This window comes from Corvus brachyrhynchos, unplaced genomic scaffold (assembly GCF_000691975.1).
Source record: "Corvus brachyrhynchos isolate BGI_N302 unplaced genomic scaffold, ASM69197v1 scaffold5, whole genome shotgun sequence".
NCBI classification, from domain to species: domain Eukaryota; kingdom Metazoa; phylum Chordata; class Aves; order Passeriformes; family Corvidae; genus Corvus; species Corvus brachyrhynchos.
Genome location: NW_008238321.1, coordinates 13029374 through 13044930, shown reverse-complemented (window position 1 = coordinate 13044930; position 15557 = coordinate 13029374). Strand labels below are relative to the sequence as shown.

Genomic DNA, 15557 nt, shown 5'->3' with positions numbered 1-15557 from the left:
TGCTCTTGGCTCAGTGACTTTTAAGCAGAAGCCAGGGAGCAAAGCTTTGGCTGTTGAATATTGCAGTCCATCTGCAGCTGCAATATTGTGCATTGGATTATTCTGTTGGAGAGTCAAAAATCTACGGCACTTGAGAGAATGTGTTGCATGTGATAATTTTTCAGCAAGGTCGCTGTGCAACTGGTCTGAAAAAACGCTTTGCCACTGAAAAGTTAACACTATAGTCAACAAGCCTTTGGGCATGGAACTGCTGCTCTTGGCTCAGTGACTTTTAAGCAGAAGCCAGGGAGCAAAGCTTTGGCTGTTGAATATTGCAGTCCATCTGCAGCTGCAATATTGTGCATTGGATTATTCTGTTGGAGAGTCAAAAATCTACGGCACTTGAGAGAATGTGTTGCATGTGATAATTTTTCAGCAAGGTCAGTGATTTTTAAGGTAAAATTTGCTGCAAGAGATTTTCCAAACTCAGAGCAATTGTAAATATGGTATGAAAACTCACGTTACTACTAAATAGTCTGTCATTGTGAATAGTCCTTGTGCCAGTAATTAAAATAGTTACGTTTTTATTACTGTGAGCATCAGTTTTGGTTTGATTGTATGGTGATTTATCTTGGGTTTGAGAATTGTGTTGAGAGAAGTAGGAAAACATGGGGTTATGTCGATTTACATTCTCTTCTTGTTGAGTAGGAAATGAGCTTCAAGGGTGAGCCTTTAACTTGGTTATGTGCCTTGTTGTGGATTTTTTTGTTCTGAGTCCCTATTTCTGATTTTCAAATACTGAAGTTCAGTGTTGGCTTTGTCTGTAACTTAGCCTGTTTTCTTGCCCCAGGATTGGAATTTGACATGGCACACAGAAGATCCAGACTTCACCCCATGCTTTCAGAACACAGTCCTGGTCTGGATTCCTTGCATTTACCTGTGGCTCTGCTTCCCAGTGTACTCGCTGTACCTTCGCCGTCATGACAGGGGGTATATTCAAGTGTCAAACCTTAACAAAGCCAAAACGGTACGTGAGTCTTTGAACAAAATCAGAACTTATCAGGCTTGTTTGGAAATTGGAATCTATTTTCAGCTATGTTTTAGCACAGTATTTTTTTGAGCCTCAGCCCTGACCCACGTGCACACTTCAGGTATAACTTATTTGTTCTGCTTGTGCTTGATTTCCCAGCCTTTCCTGTTTCCATTGCCCTTTTGTAAGGCTTTCTGAAATCTACCCTGGCATTGCAACAAACATGCAAATCCTTTTAAAGACCAGTTGGAGAAGACTATTTTAAGGCAACTCAATCTCAAAGCCCATATTTCTATCATAAAAAGAATTTATTGTCCTGCCAGCTTCTTAAATTACACGGTATACATTTCTAGAGCTGCTGCAGGTGTTCTATTCTGCTTCAGTTGTGAAACAGGTACTTAATGATTTTGGATTTTTTCTTCCCTGTAGAATAAGTGCAAAGTTTTAAGATGGACTTTTATTCTTCTTTTATTAAGAAGAATAGCATAGTGTATTGGAGAGGTTTTTGCCTCTGCAGTCTGTTATTCAGGAGTGAGATTGACCAGCTTTCTGCTTCATGATAGACTGAATTACATGGTATTAAAAATCAGTAAACTTTTTTCTTCTAGCTGGAATTCAATAATTAAAGCCAAATTGCTTTTCTTTTGTGCATATGGTAGAATTGCCCAAACAATAGGATCTGATTATGACTCCTGCTAACACGTAACATCTAGTGTTCATCTGTATATTGTGCTGCATTATCTTTGTGAACTGATGCATTAAAGACACTTTTTTCTTGCAGGCTTTGGGCTTAATACTGTGGATAGTCTGCTGGGCAGACCTTTTCTACTCTTTCTGGGAAAGAAGTCAAAATATTTTTCGAGCTCCATTTTTTCTTGTTAGCCCTACAGTATTGGGTATAACAATGGTAAGTTCTTCTGCATGGCCATTGTCCGTGCAAAGCTTTAACCAATAACACCATTTTGGTATTATTCACAGTGCTGTAATTCTTTAATTACCAGAAAAGTAAAGAAGTAAAAGATTGGCAGCTTTTGGCAGTGCTTTTGTGTATGTGACTGTTTATTTCTATGTAATGTATATTCTTTTCCCTTTTTTGCCCACTCCTTATCTTTACTGATACAGAGAATTTCCTATTTAAATGTATTTTTGAATTACACTTAAAATTTCAGATGTTTAGAAGATCTGGGAGATACTGGATTAGAAATGTTAAATAAGCAGACTTTAGCACAGTACCTTTTACGTGTGCATAACCTATTGTAAAACTTAAAATTTGTGAATATGTTTTCATCTTATTTGTCTACAGTTGCTGGCCACATTTTTAATACAATATGAAAGAATAAAAGGAGTCCAGTCTTCAGGTGTAATGACAATTTTCTGGTTCATCTCATTGTTATGTGCCACAGTGGTTTTTATATCCAAAGTAAAACATGCCTTAAATATGGTAAGTGGTTTTTAGCCTCATTCAGTTGAAAATAATCCCAAATGCTGTAGTGATAAAGTAGTTGCTTGGTAATTATGCCAGTCAAATCAGTTAATGATTCATTTAGTGTACCTTCAATCCTTGGGTTGTAACAGCAAAAGCAGCAAGAATTAATGACTTCTGTTTTGAAATGCTCATGAAATTCATAGTGATTTTAACTGTAGCAACAGTTGCCAAGAAAATTGGGTTGTCTGGTGGAGAAAGCGGATGTGTCTGCTCAAGTACACTCAAAGTGTGTAATCTTTGATATCAAACTGCTCTGGCTGGGAGTTTACATCATCTTCCTGTTGATTATACAGTGGATTTCCTGAAACACTTTGCTCAGTGCTGGTGTGGTCTCACCTGCTTGGACAAAATCAAAATGAAATATTTTTATGCTAATTTGCCCTGTAGTAAGGCCTTCAAATAACAGACTAATTGTGGAGCTGCTTCTTGAACCTTTAAGCTGCATTGGGAATTTTGGGAACTTTCAGCCAACTTTTGTCTTCAGCTGTTGGGAATGGGATTTTACTGAGAGTGGGTGTCCATCTATCCCTGTGCTTTGATTTCTGTGGCTTATGTGTTATGCATCAGTCCCAGACAAAAAACTGAAAGAACCTCTGAATTTTGCACACAGTGGAACAAAGTGTAATCTAAATTCTGCTCCTCTAATTCTTATCTTCTATGGGCATACTAACTAAAAAACTTGCTTTCAATACTCTTTGCTACCCAGTGCATAAATGTCTTGCTCCTGTAAGGAACGCACTGACTTCAAATTGGGGCTGTGTTGGCACAAACCATGTGTTAAGGAGAACTTTTTACATAAGAAATCCATGCTTGTATTTTTATGGTAGTGACTGAATAAAAATAAATATGTCTTTCACATCCTCTCCCCTCGCATTACCTTCCCTTTACTAAAATAGACACTGACTTTAATTTGCATGGGGGTGAGTAGTGTAGCACTTAGTTTGCAGAATTTACAGTAAGGAGCTGTTTTCTGTTTAATCGTAACATGTTATCTAAAATTAATTCCTCAAGCATTCTAATTGGAATATTACCTTCCTTTGCAGGGTGCTGATGAGGATGCATTTCGTTATGTCACCTTCTGCATCTACTTTGTCCTGGTATTAGTAGAGCTCATCCTGTGTTGTTTTCCAGAGCAACCACCTTTGTTTTCTGAAACAGTAAATGATCCTGTAAGTGAGTCTGTAGTATCACACGTGGAATATTCTGTGTAATGAGCTCCAGGGCCATAATCTCCCAGATGACAAGTAATTAAAATTCTGCTTTTTATTTGGTGATGCAAAAGAAGCCCATAACATGCAAAACTGGGGGAAGGGAGGGGCTGTGTGTAAGAAAAAAGCACAAAAATACTGTTGCACTCACTGCTGAATAGCATTCCTGAAGGATCAGTTATATGTATTTATATTCAGTACTGCTGCTGGCAGTTGGTGGGAAATAGTGATTTGAAATGCTGTGCTCCTGGTTATCTGATATGTTCAGTAGGCAGTAGCATGTGGATTCACTTTATTTGAACATGAGGAAGAATTTAGACCTGGAAAGCTTTTGAACCTGGGCAGGTGGCATTTGATTTCTGTTTTTATCTCTCTTGTGTCAAGTAAAAATTTAATCAGCTCAGATTCAAGAGCAGCTGATGTTAGAGGGTGGTTTGGATGTAGACATCTAATTTTACATTGACAGTATCTTCTCTACATGTGTTCTTAATTATACCGGCTCTATGGTGGGGATCTAAAGTGACCCAAAGGATGCTGGATCATCCTTGCACCACCTCTGGGTTAGATGTTGAGCCACAGTGGGGTGACACTTGCCACTGCCTGGAGTTTGGATGTGCTGAGTTTAGGAACTTCAGTTCTCTACAAGGTCTAATTCTGGTTTGATGGCAGTTAAGTGACACTGACTGGTGAAGGAAGGTGTGAAATATGTGAGGGGGGAAATAAATACTGCCTTTGTAACTGTGGAGAGGGTTCATGACCATTGCACTTACTGAATCCCACAGTTACATTCTCCACCAGTCTGCAGGGTGCCAGGGGTGCTCTGCTTGGCCGTGGCAGACAGTCTGTGTGTGTGTGCCTGGAAGGTGGAGCATATTGCTGAGTCTTTGGATCCTCTTCGTCTTTTGGTTCTTTTCATCTCATTCACGGGTTAAATATATTTGACCAGGATACCATGGGTATAAGGAAACCTTTTCTTCTTTGATCATGGTTGTAGTAATTACAAGGTGCTTTGAGACCACAGTGGTTTATTTTTCTGAGAATTTCTAGGAGTGTCTTTAGGAAACGGGGCAGACTTCAAATTTTAACCTTCCATTTTGTTGGGGAAAAGAGCAAAGAAATCATGTTAGTCAGCCTTAAATTCTGCTTTATTCCCTTTTTCCAAATATTTCCAAACCAGAAATGTCTGTAAGTCTTCAGTAAAATTTTAGTGTATGTTTACTTAAGCCAGCAAACTACAGTGAAATTTTTAAGATGTAGATGCTGATGTATGTAGAAGTCAGACAATGTGTTTTGTATCTTGTTTACATTATGTAAATCCAGACTCGTTAAAACTTTTCTTCATTCTATTTGGCATGAAAGTCAGTAGGATTATTAATTATTTGTGTGATAACTATTTAATTTTATCAAAAGTATTATTATTTAGAAAGTAATCTAACATGTTTTAATATTTTAAACTTTCACTTATACAAACCAAGTCGAGTTTTTGGTAGTACAAGATCTAGTGGGCTCTTAGATTCAGAGTTTCCACCAGCAAGTAGATTAAAAAAAATACAAAGGAAAAAAAGCAATACAGCATTTTATGTAAAGTTCAGAATATTTTAAAATTTTGGTGTAGTTGAAAGTATTCCCTGAATTTGCTGAAGTAGAAGTCTGTCTGTCAGGAAAGCAGGAGTGGCTGAACTTTCAAAGTTTTGTCCCCTTCCCCTTCTCTAACTTTAAAAACTTTTATTTATTCACTAATTGATGGTATTGGACTTGTTTGCAATCATTTTACTGCAGGTGTTTGAATACTTTGGAGATGTGAAACTCTTATCCCCTTTCAAAAAACAAAAGCATCTGTCTGATACATACTTTTATTGTTCCTTGTAAAAGTTGCAGAAAAGGCTATGTGAAGAAGAGAAGATGCAAGACTGTTTTGTGTAGTTGGATTATAACACGGTGCAGGACGGCACAGTACAGGAGAAGCCAGGCTACACAGACATGAGTTAAAAATGCATATGATTGAAACACTTGGCTCTGGCTCTTTTAGTTGCAATACTCTAGTGATGTTTGGTAACTTCTGTAGATAGAATATCTGAGTTGCTCCAGTTATAGTTGATGATAAAACCAGTGGTTTGTTGTGCCTAAGGAGTGGTGGTAGCATTCCTTAGATGCTGTTCAGAGCTCTGAAAGAGGGAAGAGAGAAATGTGCACAGAAATTCTGCAAGTAAATTAATTTTTCATACCATTGAAATTCTCCCAGCCTTTCATAATGCTCTTTTAACCCAGCCAGATTAGGAGAGGATGTGAACCTGGAGAGCAGCTGAAAGAGCCAGCCTTTGTGCTGGGTGTAGGACCCGAGCAAGCTGTGCACTGAAGGAGCTGTGCTGAGCTACTTAAGTATAGATACTTCAGTTTCCCATACATATTTGATGAATGAGATGCAGGGCTCCTAAAGGGTGTTTTGGGGTGCTTTCATGGAGTTTACAATTTTTTTTCATTTGTGTATCTGTGTCAATGGAGTCCTAGCACTTCACTGCTAGAACAGGAGAACTGAATTTTTCATTCATGATTAACTACCCAATTAACATATTTGTGCCCTCATATGGTAGCGTACCTTGCATTGACATAGGCACTGAACATGACACCTGGAGAGACTGTCTGGCCTGCACTGGCCTCTAAAATTCCTTCAGCTGTTTGTTGTGTTGTTGATATGGAGCACTGCTATTCCTGTGTCCCAGTGGTTGAGCCTGCTGTCAGCCCTGACTCTGTCCTTGTGTTTTCTGAACAAGCTCCCAGCAGCATAAATAAAAAAGTTTTAGTAATGTGAGAAAAATACTGTAAACAAAAGGAATTTCAAAAACATCTTCTCTGCACTGCTTGTTTCTTTAGGCCCTGCATCAGTCACTTTGCATGTGGATTGATTTCTTTTTCTCTCCTTCAGAATCCATGTCCAGAGTTCAGTGCTTCTTTCCTCTCCAGAATCACATTCTGGTGGATCACTGGGTAAGATCAAGCTCTGCATAAAGCACCAGTTCAAGTTAGACGGCACTTTGGGATCCTGCTTTTAGAGTGAAATTAGCAATAATCATGCAACAGTAATTTTGGTTGTTTTGGTTGGTTGTGTCATAGATTAAATCAATTTTTTCTTCAAATTTGATTAATATTTTTTAATTTCCTTTGTAGGGTCTTTGTAATTTTAAATTTTGACAGTATATATTTAGTGTGTTTGATGAAAGAATATAGTAAAAAATATTCTTTGGGAAATACAAGAAGGTAGAAATTATTTGCTGTATTTAGAGGTTAAGACATTGAAAACCATTACCTCTTCTTGTCCAATGGGCTCTTTTTTTCCCCATTAACTTAATTTTAGTAATGCTATATTATTTGTGAATTAAAACACAGAAACATGTAAAATAATACTGGTATATAGTTGTGGCTAGTACTTGGCCAGAGTTCCAACAGAAAGCTAGATGAAAGGAGTTACTTTGTGAAATTAAAGGCTAATAACGATTTTGAAACTTGCTAGGCATGGGAATATTAAGTGCCTGGCTGATTTTCAAATGAGATCACTTTATCCTTTCTTTTATTTTCCCTGAAATTTGAATTCAGTGGCATATCCTGGATCCTTAGATGTTTTGGTGTCTAATTCTCCCAGTAAAGACAGGAGGATGTATGTTTTAGCATCTGGACCTGTGTTGCTGCAGGCACTAGTGCTAGCTGCATCTTTGTGGAGAGCTGGCTTTGTTCTGGGGCCAGATGCAACTGTGTCTATGTATCTGTGTCTGTATATGCATACAAACATTTCTGGTGTTCTTAAATTTATTTGCTAATTCTTTCTAATGCAGGTTGATGATTCAGGGTTATCGGAGTCCTTTGGAAGCCAAGGATCTGTGGTCATTAAATAAAGAGGACAAATCAGAGGAAATAGTGCCAGGTTTGGCTAGAAATTGGGCAAAAGAGTGGTCAAAGACCAAGAGGTAAGTTCAGTTATCCTGGCTTCCAGTTCTGCCAAGATATAAAGGTTTAAAAGCTCAAGTTACTCAGCCTCTACTTAGAGGTATTTGTCATTTGTTACCAAACCTGCTTTTGTAAGGCCCATGTGGCTGCCTGTGTTTGTCCTGAAGTGCACACGGAGCAGGAACCAAATAGGGCATTGTGTTCCTTCTTTATGAAGAGCTGCATTGACTTTCCCTTAGTCTTTCATGATCCAAAACTTATTACTGTGACTTTTGATGTATGGGTTTTTTTTCCCTGGGGAGGGAATGTTTGGACACAAACTTCTGTCATGTAATTTAGGAGCTTGGGCTCCCTCTGTAATTGGCAAAGCCTCAGGAGGGTAGTTCAGGGTGTAAAAGTGAGCAGCTTATTCCTTTCTTTTGACTATATAGGGAGTCTGAGCATCTAAGCCAGATGACTAAAATTAGAAAGACTGCATGCCTGCAGTCTCCATTCTACTTTCATCATCCTTGGCTGCAGCAAATAGGAGCACCTTTTCATTGAAGGAAAATTGCGTGCTTGCTTACACAGTGTGTTTTACATACAGCTTGTCCTCAGTTCAGAGCATGTAGTTTAGCATAAGCCAGATGTAAGAAAAGAATGTGTTCAGTCCATTGGGGATATCTTGGCATAAATCTGACTTCAGTCTTTTAACTCTGGTGGTACAGTGAAGCCTTGATTTTGATGGAAGTTCAGCATACTGGGTTCTAGAATAATAATATCCTCTGCTCTGAGCCGTATTCCTCATTCCCCAGGGAAGACTTACAGGAGAGATTTACAGGAATGTTACCTATCCAAGCAAAGAAAGCCATTTCTGAATGGCCAGTTCATGTAGTTATGTTGTGTGATTTAAAATGTTTGACAGTAAAACCCAGTTAAACTATTAAGAATCATAATGAGGTAATTTACATCCTGTTTGTATAGTGTACATTTTTCCAGTTGGCTTTATGCTTGAATAAAGGCTACATTCTATACCTCATGTTTTTCCAGGCAACCACAAAACATGTTATATGTGCCGAAAAAGCAGCAAAAATCAGGAGACTCAAATGGTGATGTGACAGAAGAGGTTGAAGCTTTGATTATAAAACCATCTCAGAAGAGCTCTGAAGCATCTTTATTCAAGGTTTTATACAAAACCTTTGGACCCTATTTTCTCATGAGCTTCCTTTTTAAAGCTGCACATGATCTCTTGATGTTTTCAGGCCCAGAAATTCTGAAGTAAGACCTATATACTTTATTATTGTATTAAAAGTATGTGAACAGGTTTTAAAACATGCTGGTATTTCACTCCCCAAGCTGCTTTGCCTTCAGCTGATGCAATGAGGAAGAGGTGTCATACAAGGGAGAAACCACAGACAAAGGTGATTTTGGTCCATTGGTTTTCAAATTGCAACATCATGCAATAAATGTTTGACTTCTTATTTTCCTTTTTGACACCAGGAAGGCAGGGCAGGAACATAATCAACAATAGCAGGAGAGTTTACTCAGTTCTAACCTGTAATTATTCTGTGCCTACACATCACAGTAGGTGATGCAGCAAAGAGCTGAGGGGCTGGGAGAGCTTGTATTGCTTTGAGCTGAGAAGTAAAGCAAGTGCAAGTGGTTGTATTTCAGCTGGAGGGGATATGAAACTTTTCAGTGTAGCTCCAAGAGAATGCTGTGCGTGTAAGCTATGTGCTACTCCATGTTTCAGAGTGGTATTTAAGGAGGGAGTGATGTGTGCTCATAGAAAATGATCTCTAGTTTCCGAGAAGTTTGCTTAAGTGTTTTATCTAAGTTTGGTACTTTAGGTGCTTGAATGACCCATACAACGTTTGGCATAACCTAAGGGTGTAACCATGACATTTGGTTCCGTTTTCCATCTATCAAGAGAACTCATTTCTCTCTCCACAGGTTGCTGCTCAACTTTGTAAGTAACAAAGCTGCCCCAAACTGGCAAGGCTACTTTTATACGGTGCTGCTGTTTGTTTGTGCCTGTCTTCAGACACTGATTCTTCACCAGTATTTTCATATTTGCTTTGTAACTGGAATGAGGCTCAAAACAGCCATTGTTGGTGTAATTTATCGAAAGGTAGGTGTTTCTTTAAATGTACAACAATGCTGTGACTGCAAATATGCAGTATCTGTGACTGTGAGGATGCATCACTTAAGTCTGAATAATAAGTTAGGAGACTCTGGTATGCTGATTCCTAACTCTTAATAGAAATAAGAGCATGTCTAATTTATAAATAAAAGCCTTTAAGCTAGGGCAGTTTTCTAATTTACTAGTTAATATGCTGCTTCTCACTGTCAAATAAGAAACCTTGCCTCATTAGATTAGGGGTGTGCAGTGCTTCAGTTGGTGCAGAAATTAAGGTGCATCTACATTTACAACTTCATTTGAGATTTACCAGCAGTGCCACCTTACCTTAGAATAAGATGGAACATTTTAGACAGCTGAGGACCAATAGCTCTGTGTTAGATAAATGTGTCACAAGAAATTAAGATTCCACTTCTTACACTAGAACAAAAACACAAAACAAACTTAGTAAATGGTACCCCCAAGCAATCAAACCACCAGCCCTAACCCCAAAGTTTGCTTATTGACTTTAATTCTGTATTAGCTTAAGCCCAGCTGATTGATTCAAACTGTTCAACTTGCATTTTGCCAGGTGTATATGGTAAACAGAGTATGAAGGAGGAAAAGGATTGCTTGTAATTTTAAAGAAGCAGTTCTGTAAAGCAATTGAATTCTGTGGAGAAAATGCAAATGACTAAGTCTGCCCTCATGTTGTTTTAATTGTTTTTTATTTTTTACTTACATGTAGGCACTTGTTATCACAAATTCTGCTAGGAAGACTTCTACTGTGGGTGAGATTGTGAATCTGATGTCTGTGGATGCTCAGAGATTCATGGACTTGGCTACCTATATAAACATGATTTGGTCTGCACCTCTCCAGGTGATACTAGCACTGTACTTACTGTGGCAGGTGAGCACTGTGTGTTGTTTCCTGTTTTGACTTTGGCAATGTGCTGCTTTCGTGGTTCTGTGACTACACACAGCTGTTGTTGAGATCACTGGAGGGTTTGCAGCAGTGAGGGGAAAGTGCTGTTTATTAGGAAGCCATTCAGAGCTGCTTTTGTCACTGCCATCAAGAAGGAAGGCAGGAGGTTCTGAATTCACATCTCAGCTTGTACGGGGAGGATGCAGAGGGGAGCTGTTATCTTTTGAGGCACTGCAGCACCCAGAGTATCTTATATGTCCCTTGATTTAACTAAAAGTTCTCTTGGTTCTAGAGTCACCATGGAAGATGTCTGCTATTTCTGGTTCACATAGCACTGGGCTGATTCTTCTTCAGAAGAACAGACAAATCAGCAAAAAGTGGAAAGTGTTAAAACATATTTGTGTGTGTGTATAGCGAGCTATTTGGAGAGAGATTGAGCTATATGTACCTCTAAATGGGGGCTATGTATGTTTGTTTCAAAAGCCAAAGTATATAGATATTAACCTAAGCCCCTACTTGATCCTCCTCTTCTTCCCCCAAGCTGAAAACCTATTTCAGAATGATTTTCTGTAGTGTATGCAGTGGTTTGAGTCAAGATTTTGAAAAATTAGTTTGAATAAATGCTTGCAATTATGTACTTTTCAGAATTTAGGTCCTTCAGTGCTGGCAGGGGTTGCTGTCATGATCCTTCTGGTTCCAGTAAACGCTGTGATGGCAATGAAGACAAAAACCTATCAGGTTAGCACCTCTATACACTGCTTTTAAGAAACATCTGTTCTTTGACTTGCTCCTGTAGGTTTTTCCTTTTATTTTTTCCCATCCCTCTGTCTATCCCTTAAAAAAAGGGAAGGGAAAGAAAGGTCAGAGGTGTTGTGTATTCAGGACAAACAAACTCATGCATTTTTCAGCCTTATAGCTGATCTGTGCATAGTGGTCTAAAAATTTGCACTAGTGAAGACCAAGGTAGCGCTTTAGGCAGCTTCATGAGATTTCCAGTGATTGAATTGGAATTAGTTCAGTTTTTAAATTGCCTAAAAACTAAAGTGCAAATGTGAACTACTGTCTGCTTAATGAACCTGAATGAATGAAATATTCATATTTCCAGGATGTATAGCTTGTCCTTTTTATTGTTTGCTTCCTGGAGAGATGAAGAAGGGGAAGTCTTAGTGGTTGGCTGTTTTTGATCCCTTGTTGATTTTATTTAGTGGGGATCAGTTTGTTGCAGAGAGCGCACATAAATAAGCGTAGACTCAAATTCAAGTTTTCTCCTGCAAAAACTACTTCCAACAGCCCCACCACATGCTTTGTGCAGACTTCACTACTGACTGAATTTGCTGAATGTCAGAAAAGATTGATATGCTTAAGTGAAACCTTAGTTAGAAGTTCATTAAAACATGCTACAGCATTCGATTCCCACAGGGGAGAGGTAGGGACACCTGGCCTGCCACAGCCACCTTGCCTCTGGTCTGGGATGGCTGTGCCAGTGCATTCTGCTGGCTGCCTCTGCTGAGTCAGCAGCAGTTCAGCTTTGCACTGCCCTCGTTAAAATATTTTAGAAAGATGGAAACTTAAGAATGGCTGAATGGAAAGCTTCTTGCCTTAGTACACCATCAGAAAGCCATTGATATTGCTGAAAATGAAGCAAAATCAAGTTTGGTCTAAGGTTAGATGCAAGCTGCACATCTTAGTGGTTTATTTTTTAACTGCATATTGTACCTGAGTCTCAGGGCTCCCTAACGCAGGGTTAATCATACTTAAACCAGTGCCACAATTGTTTTGATCTTGGTTTGGATTTGTAGTTACATGAAGCATTCTTTTAATTGGTTTAAAACGTCTTGTTAATTCTGCATATTTGTTTGTTCAGATAGTATCTCAGATTTCCTGCTTGGGAAGCTAGTAAGCATTTGATGATAATGAGGTAAATTTGCCATTGCAAAATAGAAAGCTCAGAACTTTGAGGTTCTGCCAAGTATTGTGCTCTGTTAATTATTTTTTGCAATGTTGTTTTTAGGTGGCTCAAATGAAGAGCAAAGACAACAGAATTAAGCTGATGAATGAAATTCTCAATGGGATTAAAGTTCTGAAACTTTATGCTTGGGAATTAGCCTTCAGAGAGAAGGTATTAGAGATCAGACAGAAAGAACTCCAAGTCCTAAAAAAATCTGCTTACCTTGCTGCAATGGCAACCTTCACTTGGGTTTGTGCTCCGTTTTTGGTAAGTGAAACAAATCTAGAAGTCTTCTCTCCTTTTTGGGGTTGTGGTTTCCAAGGCAGCACTTGAGGACTTCTTTTGGTTTTGTGTTTTAATGAGTTGAGTCAAAATGCCCTCCAGAGTGGTGGGTGATGGAACACTTAGGGGTCCACTTCTCTATGGAAAGGCACTACTGTTTTCTCTGAAACTCAGTAACATTCAGGTTGGATGTATTCTAGAAGTTAATGGCCAAAGTATCGGAAATTAAAACCTCCTCTGCATCCCCTCCTATTTTTGGTTGAGTACTTGAGGAACCTAAGATGAAAGGTATGGTCAGATTTAGGAGAGTAAAAAAATCCCTTACTTCAATGTGTTTCTGAGAGCATCAGGCCCTTATATAAGAGGTCCTGGTTAAATGGGATGTTGTGCTCCAGGAGTGACTCTGGCCAGGGTTCTCCAGCATCTGTTTGAGAACAGTGTGGAAGAGGCAAAGCCATTGTGTAGCCTGAGATGGCTTCAAATTCTTTAAAAAAAAAAAAAAAAAAAAAAAATCCATGCTACGTGAAACATCCTTCCTGTGCTTGTGGTTAGCTTACATTTCAACTAATACAAGGGAGAGAAGAGTGAATCACATCAAAATTGCTTCAGACCCTATTAGAACAAGGGGCCATTGCTCTTGTCTGCAGAAGCAATTAAAAGCCGTGCCTACATTAGGATAAAATATGTGCTGTTCCAGTTGAAGGTGTTTAAGTGTACTTTCCAGCCTCAGATTCCTTCCCTGCAAACATTTATAGAGTTTACATTATGCTCTAGGCATGATGAAAGGCAGAGAAGCAGTGCCCTGGGTAGGAAGCATCAGCTGCATTCTTAAGTGAATGCTTTTCTAAAAGAAGTCTGAGATTATCTTAATATAAATACATTATTAAATGAAATTTCTAAATAAAACTCTGCAGGTGGAGTCCCTGATGCTGTTCTGTGGAGCCTGAGAAGACAGATTGGTTAACGTGTAGCTCTGCTCCAGCACACACGGGGGATGTGTACCTGTGGCTCCACGGGAGCTTTGCCACTGGGGCACAACCCAAAGTGCAAGGCTGCTCTTCAGCATCTTGTTTCTTGGATGTTTGGGGGGTTTTTTTTGTATATTTTGATTTTAAAAAATTATTGCAAATGCCTACTTGAAAGCACTTTTGACATTCAAAACTTTTATTTCCTCTACTCTTTCCTCTCTTTCCATGGCCAGGGTTTTTAAAAACACTGTTTAATAACAGTGCCAGGGTACTCGTTTTGCAGTACCTCCCCTGCTGCTGTGTGTGCTGATAAGGGTGTGTTTCAGACTAATTGCTGGTAACACCAGTGCAGACATGCTGCTTGTGAGGTTATTCTTTGGACCCTGTTTGTTTCTGATCTCCATGGGAGGGCTTTCTCCCTGGGATGTGGTTGTCCAAACTAAGGGCTGTACAAACAAGCCCCTGTACAAGGCGCAGCTGAGACATCTGCTGCACCAAGAACAATACATGTCCTCACAGCAGTCAGATTTTTTAACAGAAATAACTGATGTCTTCAATGGATGCTGTGCTTAGATGAGACTGTTCCTTCGGTGGAGAGCTCATTATCTCAAGTCTTTTAGGAGGAGCGATGCCAGAGGTTTATCTACCTTGATTTCTTGTTTTTAAGTGGCAGTCTGTGGGAAAAAGCTGCTGGATCTTGTGATATACTGAGGTATGAGTGGTATTATCACAGAAGAAAACACTATGAAGGGAATAGTTCTGAAAGTAAACATCTGGTTTTACTTAGTTTGGTTTAATTTTACTATAATTTATTCAACACATTAAAAAAAAGTATATGGATGTTTGGAATTATTTTTATAGCTTAGGACTCATGATAAAAATGGTTCCGTGTAATTTTCTTGTTTCACTATGAAACTGAAACAGTTCACAGCAGAAAATTGTAGTTACTAAAAGGCTTCATCTTTGTAGTGCAATAACATTTCAGGTTTGTTGGAAAATGGTCTGTCCATAATAAAGTGGGCTGTATTTGGAAATCTAGGGTTGTGGTAGTCTCTACAAAATATAAAACAGGTTTGTATTGGGACGCTTCTAACTCTTCTGTCTATATATGTTACTGATCTAATATCTGATACTATGAGGAGTGCCTTAAAACTGAAGGAGATCAGGAAAAAAGACCAGTGATCATTTCTCTACTTACCTTCTCCTACTGTGTGACCTGGGACATTTGTGCTTTCGCCTTTGCTACGTGAAGAAAGTGAGCACTTAACCACTTTTCCAAGAGGAGCCATCTACTTCTTTTTACAACAGCAGATTTAAATCATGTGTTCCTTTTGCAAAAAGTGTTGTCAGGAACAAGAAAGTTGTCAGAACATTCTTCTTTGTTTGATTTATAGTCTTCTGATTCCAGTTGTCACACTGTGTACTCCTGACTTGGTGGCTTTAAGGCACGTTACCCTCACTGTAACCCTTACATTTTGTTTCAGGTCGCCCTGTCCACATTTGCTGTGTATGTCATGATAAATAAGAACAACATCTTGGATGCTCAGAAGGCCTTTGTTTCTCTGGCATTGTTCAACATCCTCAGGTTTCCACTGAACATGCTTCCTATGGTCATCAGCAGCATAGTAGAAGTAAGACTTCAGTCATTAACAGGTGTTCCTGTGCAGAAGGAAGGCCCTGGGTGGAAAGATTAC

General features: G+C 38.9%; 1 protein-coding gene across 1 annotated transcript in view; it reads left to right on the top strand.

Moving 5' to 3' along the window:
- The first annotated feature begins 829 nt into the window (after positions 1–829).
- The window catches only part of LOC103615638 (multidrug resistance-associated protein 1), a 36706-nt gene continuing 21978 nt past the window's right edge, over positions 830–15557 (top strand). The window contains exons 1-12 of the mRNA XM_017734224.1: positions 830–1006; positions 1791–1916; positions 2313–2450; positions 3539–3664; positions 6627–6688; positions 7531–7662; positions 8672–8899; positions 9575–9752; positions 10489–10650; positions 11311–11403; positions 12677–12880; positions 15348–15494. Coding sequence (XP_017589713.1) covers positions 1914–1916; positions 2313–2450; positions 3539–3664; positions 6627–6688; positions 7531–7662; positions 8672–8899; positions 9575–9752; positions 10489–10650; positions 11311–11403; positions 12677–12880; positions 15348–15494 — 1473 coding nt within the window. The 5' untranslated portion in view covers positions 830–1006; positions 1791–1913. The remainder of the gene's footprint in view (positions 1007–1790; positions 1917–2312; positions 2451–3538; positions 3665–6626; positions 6689–7530; positions 7663–8671; positions 8900–9574; positions 9753–10488; positions 10651–11310; positions 11404–12676; positions 12881–15347; positions 15495–15557) is intronic.